The following is a 14,683-nucleotide window of genomic DNA, read 5'->3' on the forward strand; positions in this document are numbered from 1 at the left end:
ATGTATGTCAAGCTGATATGCCCTCTATTAAACTTTCACTGCTTTTTTAATGGTATTTTTTTAGTCAAAATCATTCTGCAAAATAAGTGTGGAAAGCCTTGTTCCATCTGGGCTGTAGCTTCTTCAGTGCTTGTTACTCAATGGCTACTGCTAGGGACTTAAGTTATTTTAAGTATGACACAGCTCTCTTCTCAGATTTGTTTTGCTTGTCTGCATTTGATCATGAGCTTTGTAACATAAAAGCATTCCCCCAAATTAGAAGAGCCAACACCCTCATTATTTGCAGTCCTTCAAAACATGTGTATGATTACACTGATTAGAATACAGGGGGGTTTTAACCTCTATCAAAGCTTCAGGCCCTTTACATAATAATTAGCATTACATAAACAATTATCTAAAAATTAAATAACCTAAAGCCGTTTTGTGCATAAATAGACCTATAAATCCACATCTAGCCTGAGGTTCACCTACAGGAATGTGTTTGCTAAGCACCAAGTTACAGGTTAACAAACCACACTAACCGGTCACAGGAAAATTTCTTTATGCAACATGTTACAACTCTTTGGGATTGTCATTTATTTATTGATGTTCTTGTGGTATGTGGGGTTTTCTGTTTGGGGTTTAGGGGTGGAATTTGTTCTTACTTTTCAAATAGTTCATTTATTGGCTGTTGCAGCAACTTGACAGTACCGTCATCTTCTGGACTGCTCTCATCACTGCTTTCAGTGGCATCATCTGCAGTGCTTACACTGTCCTCCTCCGATTCTTCATTACTTTGTGCTACCCTGGAAACATTTTTCTGGTTATAAAAGCAAAACAACTTAAAATGAGAAAAACAGTATTTAAATTAACTTTCATTACCCTGGGGAACTGATTGGTCTGTTGGGATTAGAAAATTCTTTCCCTGAGTCAACGTCAAATGGATCTGGAAAAGGAAGGAAAAAAACCATACACGTTGATGAAGATGGCATATTTTAATGGTCTACCTTCATTTTCATTATACAATAAGACTACTGGCAGGGAGGGAAAGGCATAGGAAGCCTGGGTTAGCTTTCTGTTCAGTTTACTGCAGCTTGGTCAGAAACCAGGGGAGGACAAACAACAAGTCCTGTCCACCCTTCTAGTCTTTTCCCTCTTTTCTGTGCCCTTTGTGCCCCTCGCCCTCCTCAAGGGGCTCAGTAGCTCTTTAGGGGCAGTCAGACTACACACTGATTTCTAAGACTTTTGGCAAGAAAACATGGATGTTCTCAGAACGGTTTAGTTCTAAAAGGTCTGGCTAGTTAGTCCATGTCTGCTGAGAAGTGAAGTAGAGCCGGCCAGGCTCGGGTCTTGCTGGAGTTACTGGGGAGAGCGGTTACCTCAGAAAGCCAGACAGGGCAGGACAGCGTGGGGCTGCGGGGGGAGCTGTGCTGCCCCTTAACAGCTCTCTTCAGTTCAATTTAACAGTAGTTAGGCTTCCACCAAACAATGGGATTATTTCACTCAGCATAGCATGTTGTAGAGAAACTACCCTTTCCTTACAGTGTGATCCCCTGGCCTGTTTTTATGGGACTGAAGCACTGTGAAGGAGAACATTAATTAGGAGCATCTCTCTTCACGTGTTGTTGATCATTTGATTTGGCTTTTTTTTTTGTGCTGTCTTGAATAAGACCAAGCACTCATCTGTGAATGCAGCCTGAAATACTGGGATACCAGTCACTGGAAGACTCTGGGAATAAACTACTGTACTTATAAGCTATTTTCATAATAGCTCTGATTTAAAACATCTTGATTAGGGACTGTATAAATGTCCATTAAAGGTCTTCCTCAGGCTTATTTATAACTAACTTGCTGTCAGGCTGTGTGCCTGTATTTCTCCTGTAGTCCTCCTGATTTACTATTCTACTCATACTCTGCTTTTAATATCTGTAGATAAAATGAGGAAGCAGCATATTTTCTTTTTACTGCGTAGTTCTCCAATATCCTTAATTTAATCAGGGTAAGTACTTCACAGTTAAGCTATGAGTATACCACTATATGTATTAAATTGCTTTAGTTGTCTTTTTTAGTTGAAAAAAACAGGCAAACTTTCTTGTAAGAAGAATACACAGTGTAAAGACAGAACACATCTCAACAAAGCTCTCATCTTCTACCTTGTCAATATTTTCATGAGGTTAAAGGAAGAGATCATAAGGAAACTAAGTTAGGAAGAGGAGGTGTGTGGTGTGTCTGTGTGTCTTACCTATTTCTTCATCTTTTTTTTCTTGGACACTGGCTAAGAAATCCTCTTCAACTCTCAGCACTTCTTCCTGGCAACGACAGGCTGCGTATTTTTCCAAGAGATTTTTGTTCAAGTCAATAAAAGCCTCACCCCATTTAAATTTCCGTAGAAGAATGGTGGCCAGGTCTGGGAATCCTAAAGCAGAAAATAAATTATCAGTTTTCTTTTTCGGTGTGAGATTTCACTCAGCTTACAGGTTTCTAAGTTCAGTACGAACCTACATATCACTACAACAGTGATACGTTCGCCAGTGTATTTTCAGTGTTCAGGGATTCAGACTTTTAAAGGATTAAAAATCTTTTCAAATTTCAGTTTAACTTGAAATATCTGACTCAAAGAAAAGTCCATAGTCTCTTAGTGTTATAGAAAAGTATTTTGTAGAGGTAATGAATGATTAAAGCTCTAGCTCCCACCGTCCTTCAGTAAGGGAGTAACTATACGTGCGGTATTTTCAGAAGACTGGTGTGCAGTGTAGTAGAGTGTGTCCCTTCAGTTGGCAAGGAACTTCGTGATGAGTTTGCAAAACATCACAGGGGGCAATTTCTTTTATTCTTAACCAGAACCCAGCTTATTAACTGACAGCTGTTCCCTCTTCTTAAGACAAAGGTGCATAAGGATTCACACTCTGTCTGGTGGTTTTTAACAGTTTTTCTAACATTAAGTGCCATCCTGACAAAACCAGGATCATCGGTTTACGTGTCCCGTTTAGCAGCTGACATGAACACCCCACAGATACCTCCATGCTACCGGATACAAGTACGTGGAAGAAAGCTGGACAATTTGGTTCCAAACTCAGTAACGTGATGACCAGCGGAACAGTGGATTCTATTGTGGATCATCTCTGATTTACTAAGGATGTAAGAGTTGCTGGTAAGTTATTTCACACCAGACACAACCTACCAACAATGCAAAAAGCTGCAGCAAAAGCCTCGGCGCAGGAGAGCTTGCAGGGCCGGCCGTAGTTCACGGGGTTTGCAGCCAGCAGGTACGGCAGCAGCCGCAGGTGACCTCCTCTCATTCTCTTAAAGGGAGTTTCTTCTAATCTGGCCCATGAGCAATCTATGACTGCAATGCCACTCTGAGCAATGATGTGCCTGACAAAGAAACATCGCCGCGTTTGAAAAGTTGTTACCATTGTATTGATAAGTTGAAGTGAGAATTACAATTGCCACTTTATACTGGCAACAGATTTGCATACAGCCTCCCTCCTTTGTCAATCAAACCCCATGTTTTACAATGATCTAAAATCCAGATGCAGTGAGAAAGAATAACATGCTTTTCTTCCTACTACGCATGTGGTGAGAAACATCTATCCATATGTTTCAAACTGAAAGTAAAAAATTCGATGTTTAAAACTGACAGAAGAGTGTGGTTAATAGTAACGTTCACATTCTTAAAAATACACCTAAGTTCAGATTTAGGTTCTTGGCTACCTTCTAACGACTAATCTTTTCTCTCAGTAAATACATCTCTATAAAAATTCTGCAGGCACATCTCTCAAAAGTTCTCAAAGTTGCCACCAAATAAGTTTTATAGTTGATGAACTGCGTTGCCCAGCCAAAGAACTTTAGTATGGAATGATAAAAGATACAATAGCTATGGGCCCGTGGTTCTGAGCAAGTTAACCTGCTACCAGCTGTGTAAAAATGTTCACCTGATTTAATAAAACGGCTCTATTTCTCATGTTCGTGCATCAGTGCAATGTAACGGGAGGGTCAAACCTATTCCGTAGCACCATTCTGGCCATGGCTCGGTGGTTAAACTCCCTCCATGCACCGGCACGCTGCGCTGGAACCGAGCACCGGGCTCACCTGTCGGCCGCAGACACGTACTCGGTGGCCAGAGGGCTGAGGACCAGCCCCGGGAACCTCTGGCGGAGGCGCAGGGTGCGGAGCAGCCCTTTCCGGGCCAGTTTCCTGCCGGTGCATTTCTTGGGGTCGCAGTGTCCGAGCTCCCACATCGCCAGAGGACACGGGAACTTCGCCTCCGGCGCGTCCCCCTCGCCTTCCACACAAGCTGCGAACAGCAGCGCGTTAGTGCCCGGCCCGGCGCCCGCGCTCCCGCCCGGCCCCGGCCCCGGCCCCGGCCCCGCACGCCCCCGCACCTCTCAGCGCGGCCTCGGCTTCCGCCGCGAAGGTGTCGAGGCCGCGGCCCCCGCGCCGGCCGCCCCTCCGCGGGGCAGCGCGCCGGCCGCGCTCCATGCGCCGCGTCCCACGGGCCGCGCCGGGCGGAGCGGCCGCCCCGTGGCGCCGCGCTCTTCCGTTTCCAGCGGAAGCGGCGATGGCGGCGGCGCGGCTGCTGCTGGCGGCGCTGGGTGAGCGCGGGGGCCGGCGCGGGGCGGCGGGTGCGGCGCGGGTCGGCCCGCCCGCCGCAGCCAAACGCTCTTTGCCCGGCAGGTCTCGCCTCGGCGGGGAAGATGAAGATCGTGGAGGAGCCGAACACGTTCGGGTACGAGTCCGCCCGCTCCCTCGTCCCGCGGCCCGGCCGGGCCCGGGTGCGTCTGCCGCTCCCGCCCGGCCCCGGGGTCCCGCTGCCCGCTGCGGGTGCTGGGGCTCTCGGGTGGGGGAGGATCTGACCGTGGCCGGATCCGTAATTCAGCCTTAAAGGTTTAACTTTCCTTCTTTTGAAAGGTTGAGTAACCCATTCTTGCCTCAAACAAATAGGCTTCAGCCAAAGATGTCCCCGTCTGCAGTATCAGGTATATGCAAGCATTGCCTTTTTTGTACGGTTTTCATCATTTAGTGCTAGTCATTTGCAAAATATTCTACTTTATCTACTTTATGGAGAGCCTAATTTTACGTGTCATTTTATGAGCATCATGGAAATGAAGCATCCTAATTGCTATGGCACAGATTGCGTGTTATTGGGGGGCAAAGCCTTTGTCCAAGCCGATGATAATCTGTAGAATGAAATGCAAAATCATGCAGCTGGAAAAATCACATAGGAAGGAGGACCTGCCTGTGTCCCGGGGATCGGGGCATTCCAGAGGGTGTGATGCCGGTGGCCTGGTCTTTGTTTCTAGCATTGCTTGTCTAGATATTTGGGAAAATTATGTGGGCAATCCTGGCAGTGGAGGGTTAGAATCCAGGATGGGGTTTTATTTTATTTGCTTTGTCATCTCTTTCGTTTTCCTTTCTTCACAAACATTTAATAATTCCATGCAAAATTACCTTAAGGGACACTGAAATATCCCTGTAGCACATAGTTCAGAACTTTTGACCCTTTTTTGAATGACAAGTTACCTGCCTTGGATTTCTGGGTCAGCAAGGCTGGGATGGTCGTCTGCAAGACTAGAGCTGTAAGTGCTGAGCTCTCTGACCGCAGCAGGTTTGCCGTGTTGAGTACTCACTGGATCAGGCTGGGCAGGCAAACTGGGAAAAGAATTTCTGGTCAGAGAATCTCGGTGAAACTTAAATGTGCAGCACTGCCAACATTCTGAGCACATGGGCTTTCCTCATGTAAACTGGAGGAGCCTCGGTGGCTTTGGGGACACACAGCTGCCAAGCAGGAGTTGTGATGATTACAGAGTTAGATTTTGGCAAAATCTGCACTGGTGATTTCTCTTACGGATTTGGCCTCCAAATATTGGTTTGTATACAAGTTTCTTGTTTCTATTGCAGAAAGAGACTTATCTGTTTCACTCACTATTGAAGATGAAAAATGTTCAAGATCATGAAGCAAACCAATATAGCATTAGTGGGAACTTAGAGTAATTCATATGGAAGATACAAATTTCCTTACCTACAGCAGAAAACTGAATTTGTTACAAACTAAATTTGTTACATACTTGTTGCAGTTTTGTCATGACAGTAACTTATTCTTATTTAACCAAAATATTATTCTTCCTCGCTGTCATTTTGTGGTGTTTTTAGGCCCTGCACATCTCTTTAGGCTTGCTGGCAAGTGTTTCAGTTTTGTGGAATCCACGTGAGTAATGGATTTCAATGTTTGATTCTATACATTTATTAGGAATGAAATAGGTTTTTATTTGTCTGAAACATCTTATTTTCTTTTTATTTTCAAGGTACAAGTATGAGTTTTGTCCTTTCCACAACGTCACTCAGCATGAGCAGACCTTTCGATGGAATGCCTATAGTGGGATTTTAGGGTGAGGCTTTTTAGACCTTTAAGTTTTACCTATGTTATTAGCAGACCATTTTATAGACTGTCAAAAAGGAGAGTTTTAAATTACGATTCTTTTATTGGTCAGCTTAGGTCATTGTAGTTGTTATTATGCATTAAAAAATTCAGATTTTTTTTGGTGATAAATACATTCTGTTTTAGCTGATTAATAACCAAGTGCCAACTGCAGGTGTGATATGTTAATGTGAGAAATTCAGTAATGTATAGCTACAGCTTATATTCACAGTGATTTCATGCCTGTTAACTGTTTTCTCTTTGAGTTGAAAATAACCTTACAAAATGAAATGAATGCTTTTTGTGTCAAAGGTATTTGACAAAAGGTAATAAGACTCAATGTAGACCCAAAAAAAAGTATCCCAAATATTCAAAGACCCAAGACTATCCAAATCATAAGACCTAAAATAAATTTAATTATAAACCAGAGCACTGCTTTAAAATTACTGCCTTTCTAAATATTGTATGTAGATGTCTCTCTTTCCCTTTGTGGACAATAATTGGTGAGGCAGTATGAGAAGGAAAGGGTACATCAAGATGCCGAGACTATCTATGGCTTTAGGACTAGCAGAAGTAGAGGCTGGTTTTTAGGTGCTCTCAGCAGCACTAAAAATCCTGCAAATAATCCAAATTGCACAGGGCACTTAGCGCCATGGAATTTGTTGTGGGGTTGACCTATAAACTGTATTTTATTGGATTTAAACACGGATTTGTAAGAGCAAAATGTTTGCAAATGGAAAGCTGATCCAAAACCGTGCTCCCAAAGTAATATTCATATGCCCTGTATAGCAGCCTGGATAACAAACTACTCTCGTTACAAGGTTTGGGCTGTAAGAAATGGAGATACTAAGATGACAAAAATGAAATATATACAGTTATACTGAAGATGCCGTAAGGGTATTCCTGGTTTTCTTCCGGAGTGTTCACCTTTTTCTTTCCAGTAACTTAAAATAAAATGATGTCCTGTTTTTTCAGAATCTGGCATGAATGGGAAATTGAAAACAACACGTTTGTTGGAATGTGGATGAGGGAAGGAGACTCGTGTGAAACCAGGAGCAGACAGACAAAGGTACAATAACCCGGACTGTGCTAATTCAGACAGCATGACTGTACACACTCACAGCACACTACAGGCTGAAACATAGAAGTGCTTTGTAATTTGTGTCAGGAAAAAGAGCTGTTTGTTGAATTCACAATGCCAGCCTATTGTGCTAAGAACATCCAGGAAAAACGAAGGAAAAGAATTAGGCAGTGAGCACCAGCATGGTGAGAAGCTAACTAAGGGGTTAAAACAAGAGAAACAGTTTGTGGTGTGAGTACATTTTAAATAAAAAGTAAAAATTCTTATTTTGTGGGGTGATTAAAATGTTCCCTTTCACATTAAAACAGTGGCTGTTCTCTTTGACTAGAAGTGGAACAGCATCCGATACTTGACCCATGTGTGGCACATGAGTTGCATGTGTCCTTTATTCTTTTATTCATTCATGTTTTTCTACCTCTTGTTTCGGTATGTTACATGGTTTTACAGATACAATTAATTAAACGTCCTTCCCTGGTAACATTATTGTGAAGATGAGTTAGAGATATCACATAGTTCACAACAGGCTGCTCTCCATGTAGAAGATGCTTAGCTATTACAATGAATGGTGACAATACAATATTTAAGAGACACATATATAGCTAGAATAATAACTAAAGTGAAGATGGGACAAGGGGCAAAATATCTTGGCCAAGGTGAAAATATTCTGTGCTGTAGTGGAGGTGCCTGTTAACAGCTTTATCTCCTGTAGGGGCTGCACAAAGAATTACTATTCTTGTGTGACCTGTGATGCTGATTCCAATCTTTCACTGGCATTTACTTTTGAACAGACAGAAAATAGTGGTGCTGCAGGTTTAAAGATGAAAACAAATTTCTGCAGGCTAGGTGTGTATTGTTCTCTTCATTTAGCACGTTAGTCAGAACTGAAATCTGTTGAGTGAATTATGCACAAGTCAGATGGGGTTCTGAAGGGTGTCCTGTTCACCCTCCTTTTTACCCTCATTCTTGCTGGAAATATGGTGCTTGGCAGTCCAAGGAACAAAGATAAGTGGGGGAATCATTTCCCATTAGAAGAAGCGATTTTCATATTTGATAAAATAATTTGAATCTGTGTTTGTTATGATTCTTTTTCTGTGGGTGCCAGCACTGGGAGCTTTGACGTGACAGTACGTACAGAAATGCATCTGCTAGCATTGGAAGACAGCAAATTGATCATCATGCTGGCCCTGTTTTGTGCAGACGTGTTTTATTCATCTTTGTTTTTACTGATGTTTAGGTTCATCTCGTTTGTGGAAAGAGCAATAAATTGGCTTATGTGTCTGAGCCAAGTACTTGTGTTTACTCTCTGACATTTGAGACTCCTCTCGTGTGCCACCCCCACTCTCTTTTAGGTAAGATTGAGAAAATCATTTGTGAGTGGAGCAGCCGGCAGATTACACCAACCTCAGAGTGAAAATGTTTAGGTTGAGTTTGTAACTTGGTATAAAGGAGTATTAAATCTAACATATAATATGAAGTGTGTTTTAAATCCCAGTCATTATAACACGTAGGTGTTTCTCAAATAAACTGTCACTGCTGGTATAGACCCGGTGAGAGATTTCTTTTTTTTTTTGGACTGGTTGTAGGAATCACCCGTGTAGTATCTGCTCATTTACTCACATTACAAACAGGGAGAGCTCACTTAGAATTACATTCACCAAAGATACAACAGACCTTCTAGATGGAGAGAACAGGAGAAATTTGGGTTGGTGGCATTCTCCAGAAACTTTAAATGCGTGAAATGGAATTTAAGTCTAACTCTTAAAAACAGTAGAGACCATGTCCTGTATAGAAACAGGTTTTTAAAACAAATAGGTATGCACACTACTAATGCAGAAGAGTGCTATTGGTTTTTACGTGGTTTGGCTTCCATTTTTCAGTTTATCCAACTCTGACTGAAGCACTACAAAAGAAATGGGATGAAACAGAGCAGCTTCTGTATGATGAACTAATAACTGAGCAGGTTTGTTAATGTTTTCCAACTCTGTTTGGTAGAGAACCATTACTGTCAAATAGACAAACCTGGCTTCTGCAGTTTCTCCTTTAGTTTCCTTTATTCTGCAGTTGGCAAACAGCAAATTTTGTGCTCTGTAACTGCTACATCAACTTGCAATTGTATTGTTTTCTACAGTGAAACTTGAGGAATTGTATTGGCCGGTGCAAATTACAAGCAGAGATGAGAATCAGATCGATTAATCTGTTGTCTTTCGGAAACGTTCTTTTTTAGGGATACAAAAAAATACTGAGAGAGATTTTTGAGGAAGCCGGCCTTCTGAAAGCAACAGAAGAGATGGAAGTTGAGAAACAGAATAAGAAAATAAGTCTGGAATTTGAAACAGTGGAGAAGTGCAGTAAGGTATAGAGTGTAATACTGACAATGTGGAATTAAATTGCCACCTTCCTAATGTACAACAGGATCTGTGCAAAAGCATTATGTAAATACTCTGGATTCAGCTGAAATCTGTTCATGGGATTATATTTTCTGGTTTCAATATGGAACAGTCTGCATACTGAGTGATTTGATATCTTTATTCTAGCCCTTAAGTCAAAACCAAACCAGCACAACTGAATGCCCAATAAGAAGATGGAGGGGAGTGTGTAGGAGTTAGTGTAGGTGCTTGGGATATGAACACCTTGTAAGTACTGTTCCTGGGGAATATCAGTCTGGGAATAGGGAGGAATAACTAGTGAAAATAAATGTGTAATCAGCCTTGGGAATGATGACACTTTTCTCTGAAGATAATGATCCAGACTTGTGTCAGAATGCACTGGCTGTTACACGGGCAAAAGGCAGAATGATCGATGCTGTGTCTTCTTCTGAGAGACTTTAATTTGTGCAGACAGTCCTTCTGCAACAGAATTGAACTGGGGAAAATAGAGGTAGGAGGTGTGTTCAGCCTAAAAGAGTGCAAGCTGAACATCAAAAAGAGAGCATGGAAGGGAATCAAATCATTATAATGCAGAGAAGCTGCTTGTGTACGCATACACAGGCGCGTCACAAGCAGAGCCAGAGGCCACAAATGCATTTTGTCATTTTGTTAGCAAAGTCAAAACACCACATAATGGTTCCTGAACATAACCAAATAAACTGCGGTTAAGCTGAATATGCTAATCTAAAGATTACCATTTTAATGTGGTACTCTTAGGAGCTGGAACAGTCACCTATTTTTTTTAATAGTTAACAATACAGTATTTATTAATTCATACTACTTTTTCTGGCTTCATCATAGCTTAATTGTCATAAAGTTGGCTGGTTTGGTAACCACAGAATCTTTTGTTTTTTCTTGATTTGTATAAAAACTAAAGCAATAAAAAATTGGGGCTTTTTCAAGATTTTGGATATATGGTTTGAGTCTCTGAAGCGCTGAGGAATCCCTGGCTCTGTCAGTTAACAGAAACCGCTGAAACTGAGAACATGAATTCACTAGGTCAAGAACTGAGGAGATGACAAATTTCCAGACTGTAGTGTTATGATATAAAAAAAAAAACAATAAGGCTGGTATTGTTTAAGATCTTTTAAGTCAAAAGCTCCAAGCTCAAAGCTGTGCACAGACCCGTTATTTTGTATAAATTCCTGTATGCATCTGGAGAGTGGAAGAGCCATTTTAAATGTATTTTCTTTCTTAGGAATACAAGGAACTTTCTGAAGAAATAAAAAAACTTAAAGAGTTATTGAGTCAGCATGGCATTGCATACAAAGGAAATTCTGGTGAGTTCTTTGGTATTGTTCTTTTTTCATTATTGTTTATTCGGAATGTGAATACCCAAATATCGTTTTCAGTCACAGCAAGGATTAAATAATCTGTCAAATATGGAGGTAAAATTCAGTAGACAAAAGTTTTTAATAAGTACTTAGGTCTTGATTCCTGCTCAAGAAGACTTATTTTGCTACCCCCAAAATCTGTCGATGACTTGAAATTTTAGCTTTATAGAAAAATTTTGACTTCTATTGTAATTGAAGTTTGTCTCTAGTACTTAAGGTGCCAAAGAAAAATGGCTGTTACAAAGAAAAATGCTGTTACAGCATTTGTTGCACATAAGCATCTTTTAAGTAACTCCACGTTCTGCATAGTCAACCACAAGGCCTGACTTCTTCAAGAACACTTGACATGTTCTTTGTATATTTGATTTGGTTTTATCCGTTGTTAGTCAGCTTTTTTCCCCCCTCTTTGATTTCTGTTAGGTAAGTACCATATCACGTGCAGTTTTTAGAAGGAAAGACTGTTTGGTGCTGGCTATGAAGAAGCAGGACTATTCTGGTTTAATTCCAGATAAATTTTGTTTTGTTTTGTTGTTGGGGTTTTTTTGTTCCCCACCTCCCATTCCTTCCAGTCCACCGTGCCAATTATTACGTGAACTGTTTGTCTAAGGAGGACTTAATTTCCCCGAATATATATTTACACCTTTTATGTTCAGAATTGGCACCTCAAGAAAATAAGGAAACTTTGAGCTAATTAAATTAGCTTACAGTTAGTGACTTTTTTCTTCTGTTTCAAGAAACTCATTATATTAGAATTTTTGTAAAACATTTTATCTGCATGTTTAAGCTACTAAGTATGTAACTTGCACAGTATTCCTGCCGGTTTGGTAGTTCATTTAGTTATTGGAAATGAGAACTGTATAATCAAAAGCAGAATTCACAACTTATTCTAGATGACTTATTTCAAAACTATTGAGTGAATTCTTTGACAAAAATGTTTTGGTGTGTAAAAGCAGAAATAACTGATGTCTTAATATTACAGCTGAAAATACTAGTGTTGAACATGTAAGTCACAAACTGGCAACTGCAGCGACAGCTGTTCTTAACGGGTCAAAGGACGACGAGCACCTGCATGGCGACACAGGGATTTGGAATGACACCGTATGAGGAGACTTGGGTGGCAAACAGCAAGTTCACAGGGAATGCCAAGCAAGTTGAATGTGTGTCATGGCACTAAGATGCTTTACCTTTTGCAAGTATTTTTGGCTTTCTGACTTTCTGCCCTAAAGCAAAGGGAACGTAATGGAGCGAGGGCTCACCGGTACGGAGAAGTTGGCTGGTTCTGAGAACATCATAAAACTTCTGTGCTAAGGCTGGTGTTGGGAATAGGTTTACAGATTCTGTGTTTCCAGTCCCAGCTTTTGTTTTCTTTGATCAAAGACAGCAATGAGTGGTGTAAATACAAAATAGTTCAAGACCAATGCTGTAAGATGTTGTATGAAAGGTAATAAATACAATATTAAGAACTTACTTCATCTCCATGCTAAGATGTTTTCTGTGCAGGCTTCAGAAGTGTTTTCTTGCAGAGCAGCGTGTAACCCGCCGCTCGGCCTGTGTTCGGAGGCTGGTGTCAGCTTTGGGCAGTGGGTGGATGAAATGAAAGGTGTGCAGGATCTGACAGACAGGTGCTATGAAAACAGCAGATTGTTCTAAAAGAATAGCAGTGTTAAGGGAACACGTAGCGATTCTAGAAGGTATACGGAATACAGCTGCGAACACGCTGCGGTGGGAGCCCGTGGGCGCCCGAGGGCGCTGTCCGCTCCGTGACCGCGCGCCCGCGCTTCCGCTTCCGGCGGCGGGATGAGCTGGGCGCTGCGCGGCGCGCGGTGAGCGGCGGGGCCGGGGCGGTGGCGGCTCCGCGCCGCCGGGCCCGTGCGGCCGCCCGGCCCTGACCCGCCCCGTGTGTCTTTGCAGGGCGCGGCGCTGCCTCCGCCCGCCCGGGCCCCGGAGGTGGCTGGCGCAGCGGCGGGGCCCGGAGGACGCGGATCCGGAGGACGGGGGGCCCATCCCGTTCTCCGCCAGCAAGGCCAGTCCGCGCGTGTGGAGCGTCGGCCGGTCTATGGGGAGCGACCACGAGAGGCCGTGGGCGAAGGTGCTGCCGGTCAGTCTGCTGTGCACGGGGCTGCTGCTCTGGTGCGTGTTCCGGCAGCAAACGGAGGTCGATGAGCGGCTGGACGCGCTTTTCTCCGATCAGGTCGCGGACTCTGTAGATGTGGCCCCAGAGGGCAACGCTGCCCTGCGGGAGGAGAAATGAGGGCGGGAGCGCGGCTGCCGAGGACGAGCTGCCGAGGGGTCGCTGGCATTCACCTGGTTAAAGCTGTACTGAGACTTCAGGGGGAAAACTTGTTTCTCCAGCCTGTCGACAGCCTTATCTTGCAAGCTTGATTCCTTCATGTATCGTTAGCTTAGTAATTTACACCGGTAGTGCAAGGAGTGTCTTCCTGCATTGCACAGTAGGGATGAACAGTGTGTATTGCAATTCAACTTGCATTTGAAGATACGTTTTGTACAACCCATCTCTTTTTCCATGGATCGTTTTGCTTACGTGCACAGTGTATTAAAATATCAAAGCTGTAAGTGTGTAAAATTGCTGAAGGTGACCTTCATTGGGTGTTTTGTTAGTCACAAACTTCAACTTGAAGGCAACTGTGTGTGAATCATTAATATCTGATTCCTTTGTGCTTTTTTTTTTTTTTTTTGTAATTTACTAAATAACGGAGAAACTACCTTCAACCTTTAATATATAGTTGGTGCTTGCTTTCTGGACTATAACTGCTCAGGCATGTCCAGTTTAGGTGATCATTACTGCTAGGAGAGGGTTTTGCAGGAAACTGAAGTTATTGGATTCTGTTATATTGGGGAGGAACCTCCTAGTTGCACTGAACAATGTAGTGTTTGGGTTTTTTTTTCCTACAGATTCATAGATACTCAAATTTGCACACTAGAGACTTTAATTGGAGAGGAAGAGTCTAAGCTACTAATACGACTTAGTTCCCTTCGAAGTCGAAGGCATTTTTTTAAGCTTTAAATGTAAAAATGCAAAGCTGTTTTTGTGCCATTAGAGCTCCTAATTAAGAAACAAACCAAAAACTCAAACAAACAAGAAAACAGAACAAAAGCCCCAAACAAACAAAAAAACCCACAAACATGGCAGCAGCTAGTAAGACAGGCTGGAGCTACAGAGAAAACGGAGTTAGCATCACGTTCGCCTAATACTGCTGATTACTCTCTAAACAACATGCACCAGCGTGGCTTTTGATTTTGCTGTGGAGTCCCCGTAGTTTAACCAGATGATGCCTGGTAAATGAGTACGGTTGGTTTGGTACCTTCTTGGATTCAACTTTTATTAGAGTAGAATGTCACAAGTGAGGTAGGTGCACGGGAGTGTCGTGACAAACAAAAGAGTGACCCTGGATTTTATTTATATCGACCTAAGGTGTAATGTCTG

The 14,683-nt window shown here is 42.5% G+C and overlaps 2 protein-coding genes across 3 annotated transcripts; one reads left to right on the plus strand and one right to left on the minus strand.

Moving 5' to 3' along the window:
- Positions 1 to 561: 561 nt before the first annotated feature.
- TSR3 (TSR3 ribosome maturation factor) lies at positions 562 to 4,499 on the minus strand. 2 transcript variants are annotated; one of them, XM_082064853.1, is made up of 6 exons: positions 4,365 to 4,499; positions 4,093 to 4,276; positions 3,161 to 3,354; positions 2,222 to 2,395; positions 862 to 925; positions 562 to 785 (listed from the first exon to the last, which is right to left on the minus strand). In XM_082064853.1, the coding sequence occupies exons 1-6, from the start codon at positions 4,459 to 4,461 to the stop codon at positions 641 to 643; spliced, it is 858 nt and encodes a 285-aa protein (XP_081920979.1). In that variant the 5' UTR covers positions 4,462 to 4,499; the 3' UTR covers positions 562 to 640. The 2 variants fall into 2 exon arrangements, with proteins under 2 accessions (XP_081920979.1, XP_081920978.1); XM_082064852.1 differs by having other exon boundaries at positions 4,072 to 4,276.
- On the plus strand, positions 4,460 to 12,703 carry GNPTG (N-acetylglucosamine-1-phosphate transferase subunit gamma; the record flags this gene model as incomplete). The annotated part of the gene is made up of 11 exons (XM_082064851.1): positions 4,460 to 4,574; positions 4,657 to 4,708; positions 4,891 to 4,958; positions 6,133 to 6,187; positions 6,285 to 6,368; positions 7,373 to 7,466; positions 8,713 to 8,827; positions 9,356 to 9,438; positions 9,703 to 9,831; positions 11,103 to 11,184; positions 12,218 to 12,703. 11 exons carry the CDS (start codon positions 4,460 to 4,462, stop codon positions 12,340 to 12,342), a joined length of 1,002 nt encoding a protein of 333 aa, XP_081920977.1. The 3' UTR covers positions 12,343 to 12,703.
- Positions 12,704 to 14,683: the final 1,980 nt, after the last annotated feature.

Source organism: Streptopelia decaocto (genome assembly GCF_964273445.1).
Source record: "Streptopelia decaocto genome assembly, chromosome: 13".
Classification (NCBI taxonomy): domain Eukaryota; kingdom Metazoa; phylum Chordata; class Aves; order Columbiformes; family Columbidae; genus Streptopelia; species Streptopelia decaocto.

Excerpts from the sequence above, each read along its gene's own strand:
- TSR3 (XM_082064852.1), bottom strand. The coding sequence starts at position 4,461 with ATGGAGCGCGGCCGGCGCGCTGCCCCGCGGAGGGGCGGCCGGCGCGGG. Across the intron at positions 926-2,221 it reads AAAAAAAGATGAAGAAATAG|ATCCATTTGACGTTGACTCA; the intron begins GTAAGACACACA and ends TTCCTTTTCCAG. Across the intron at positions 786-861 it reads AGACCAATCAGTTCCCCAGG|GGTAGCACAAAGTAATGAAG; the intron begins GTAATGAAAGTT and ends AAATGTTTCCAG.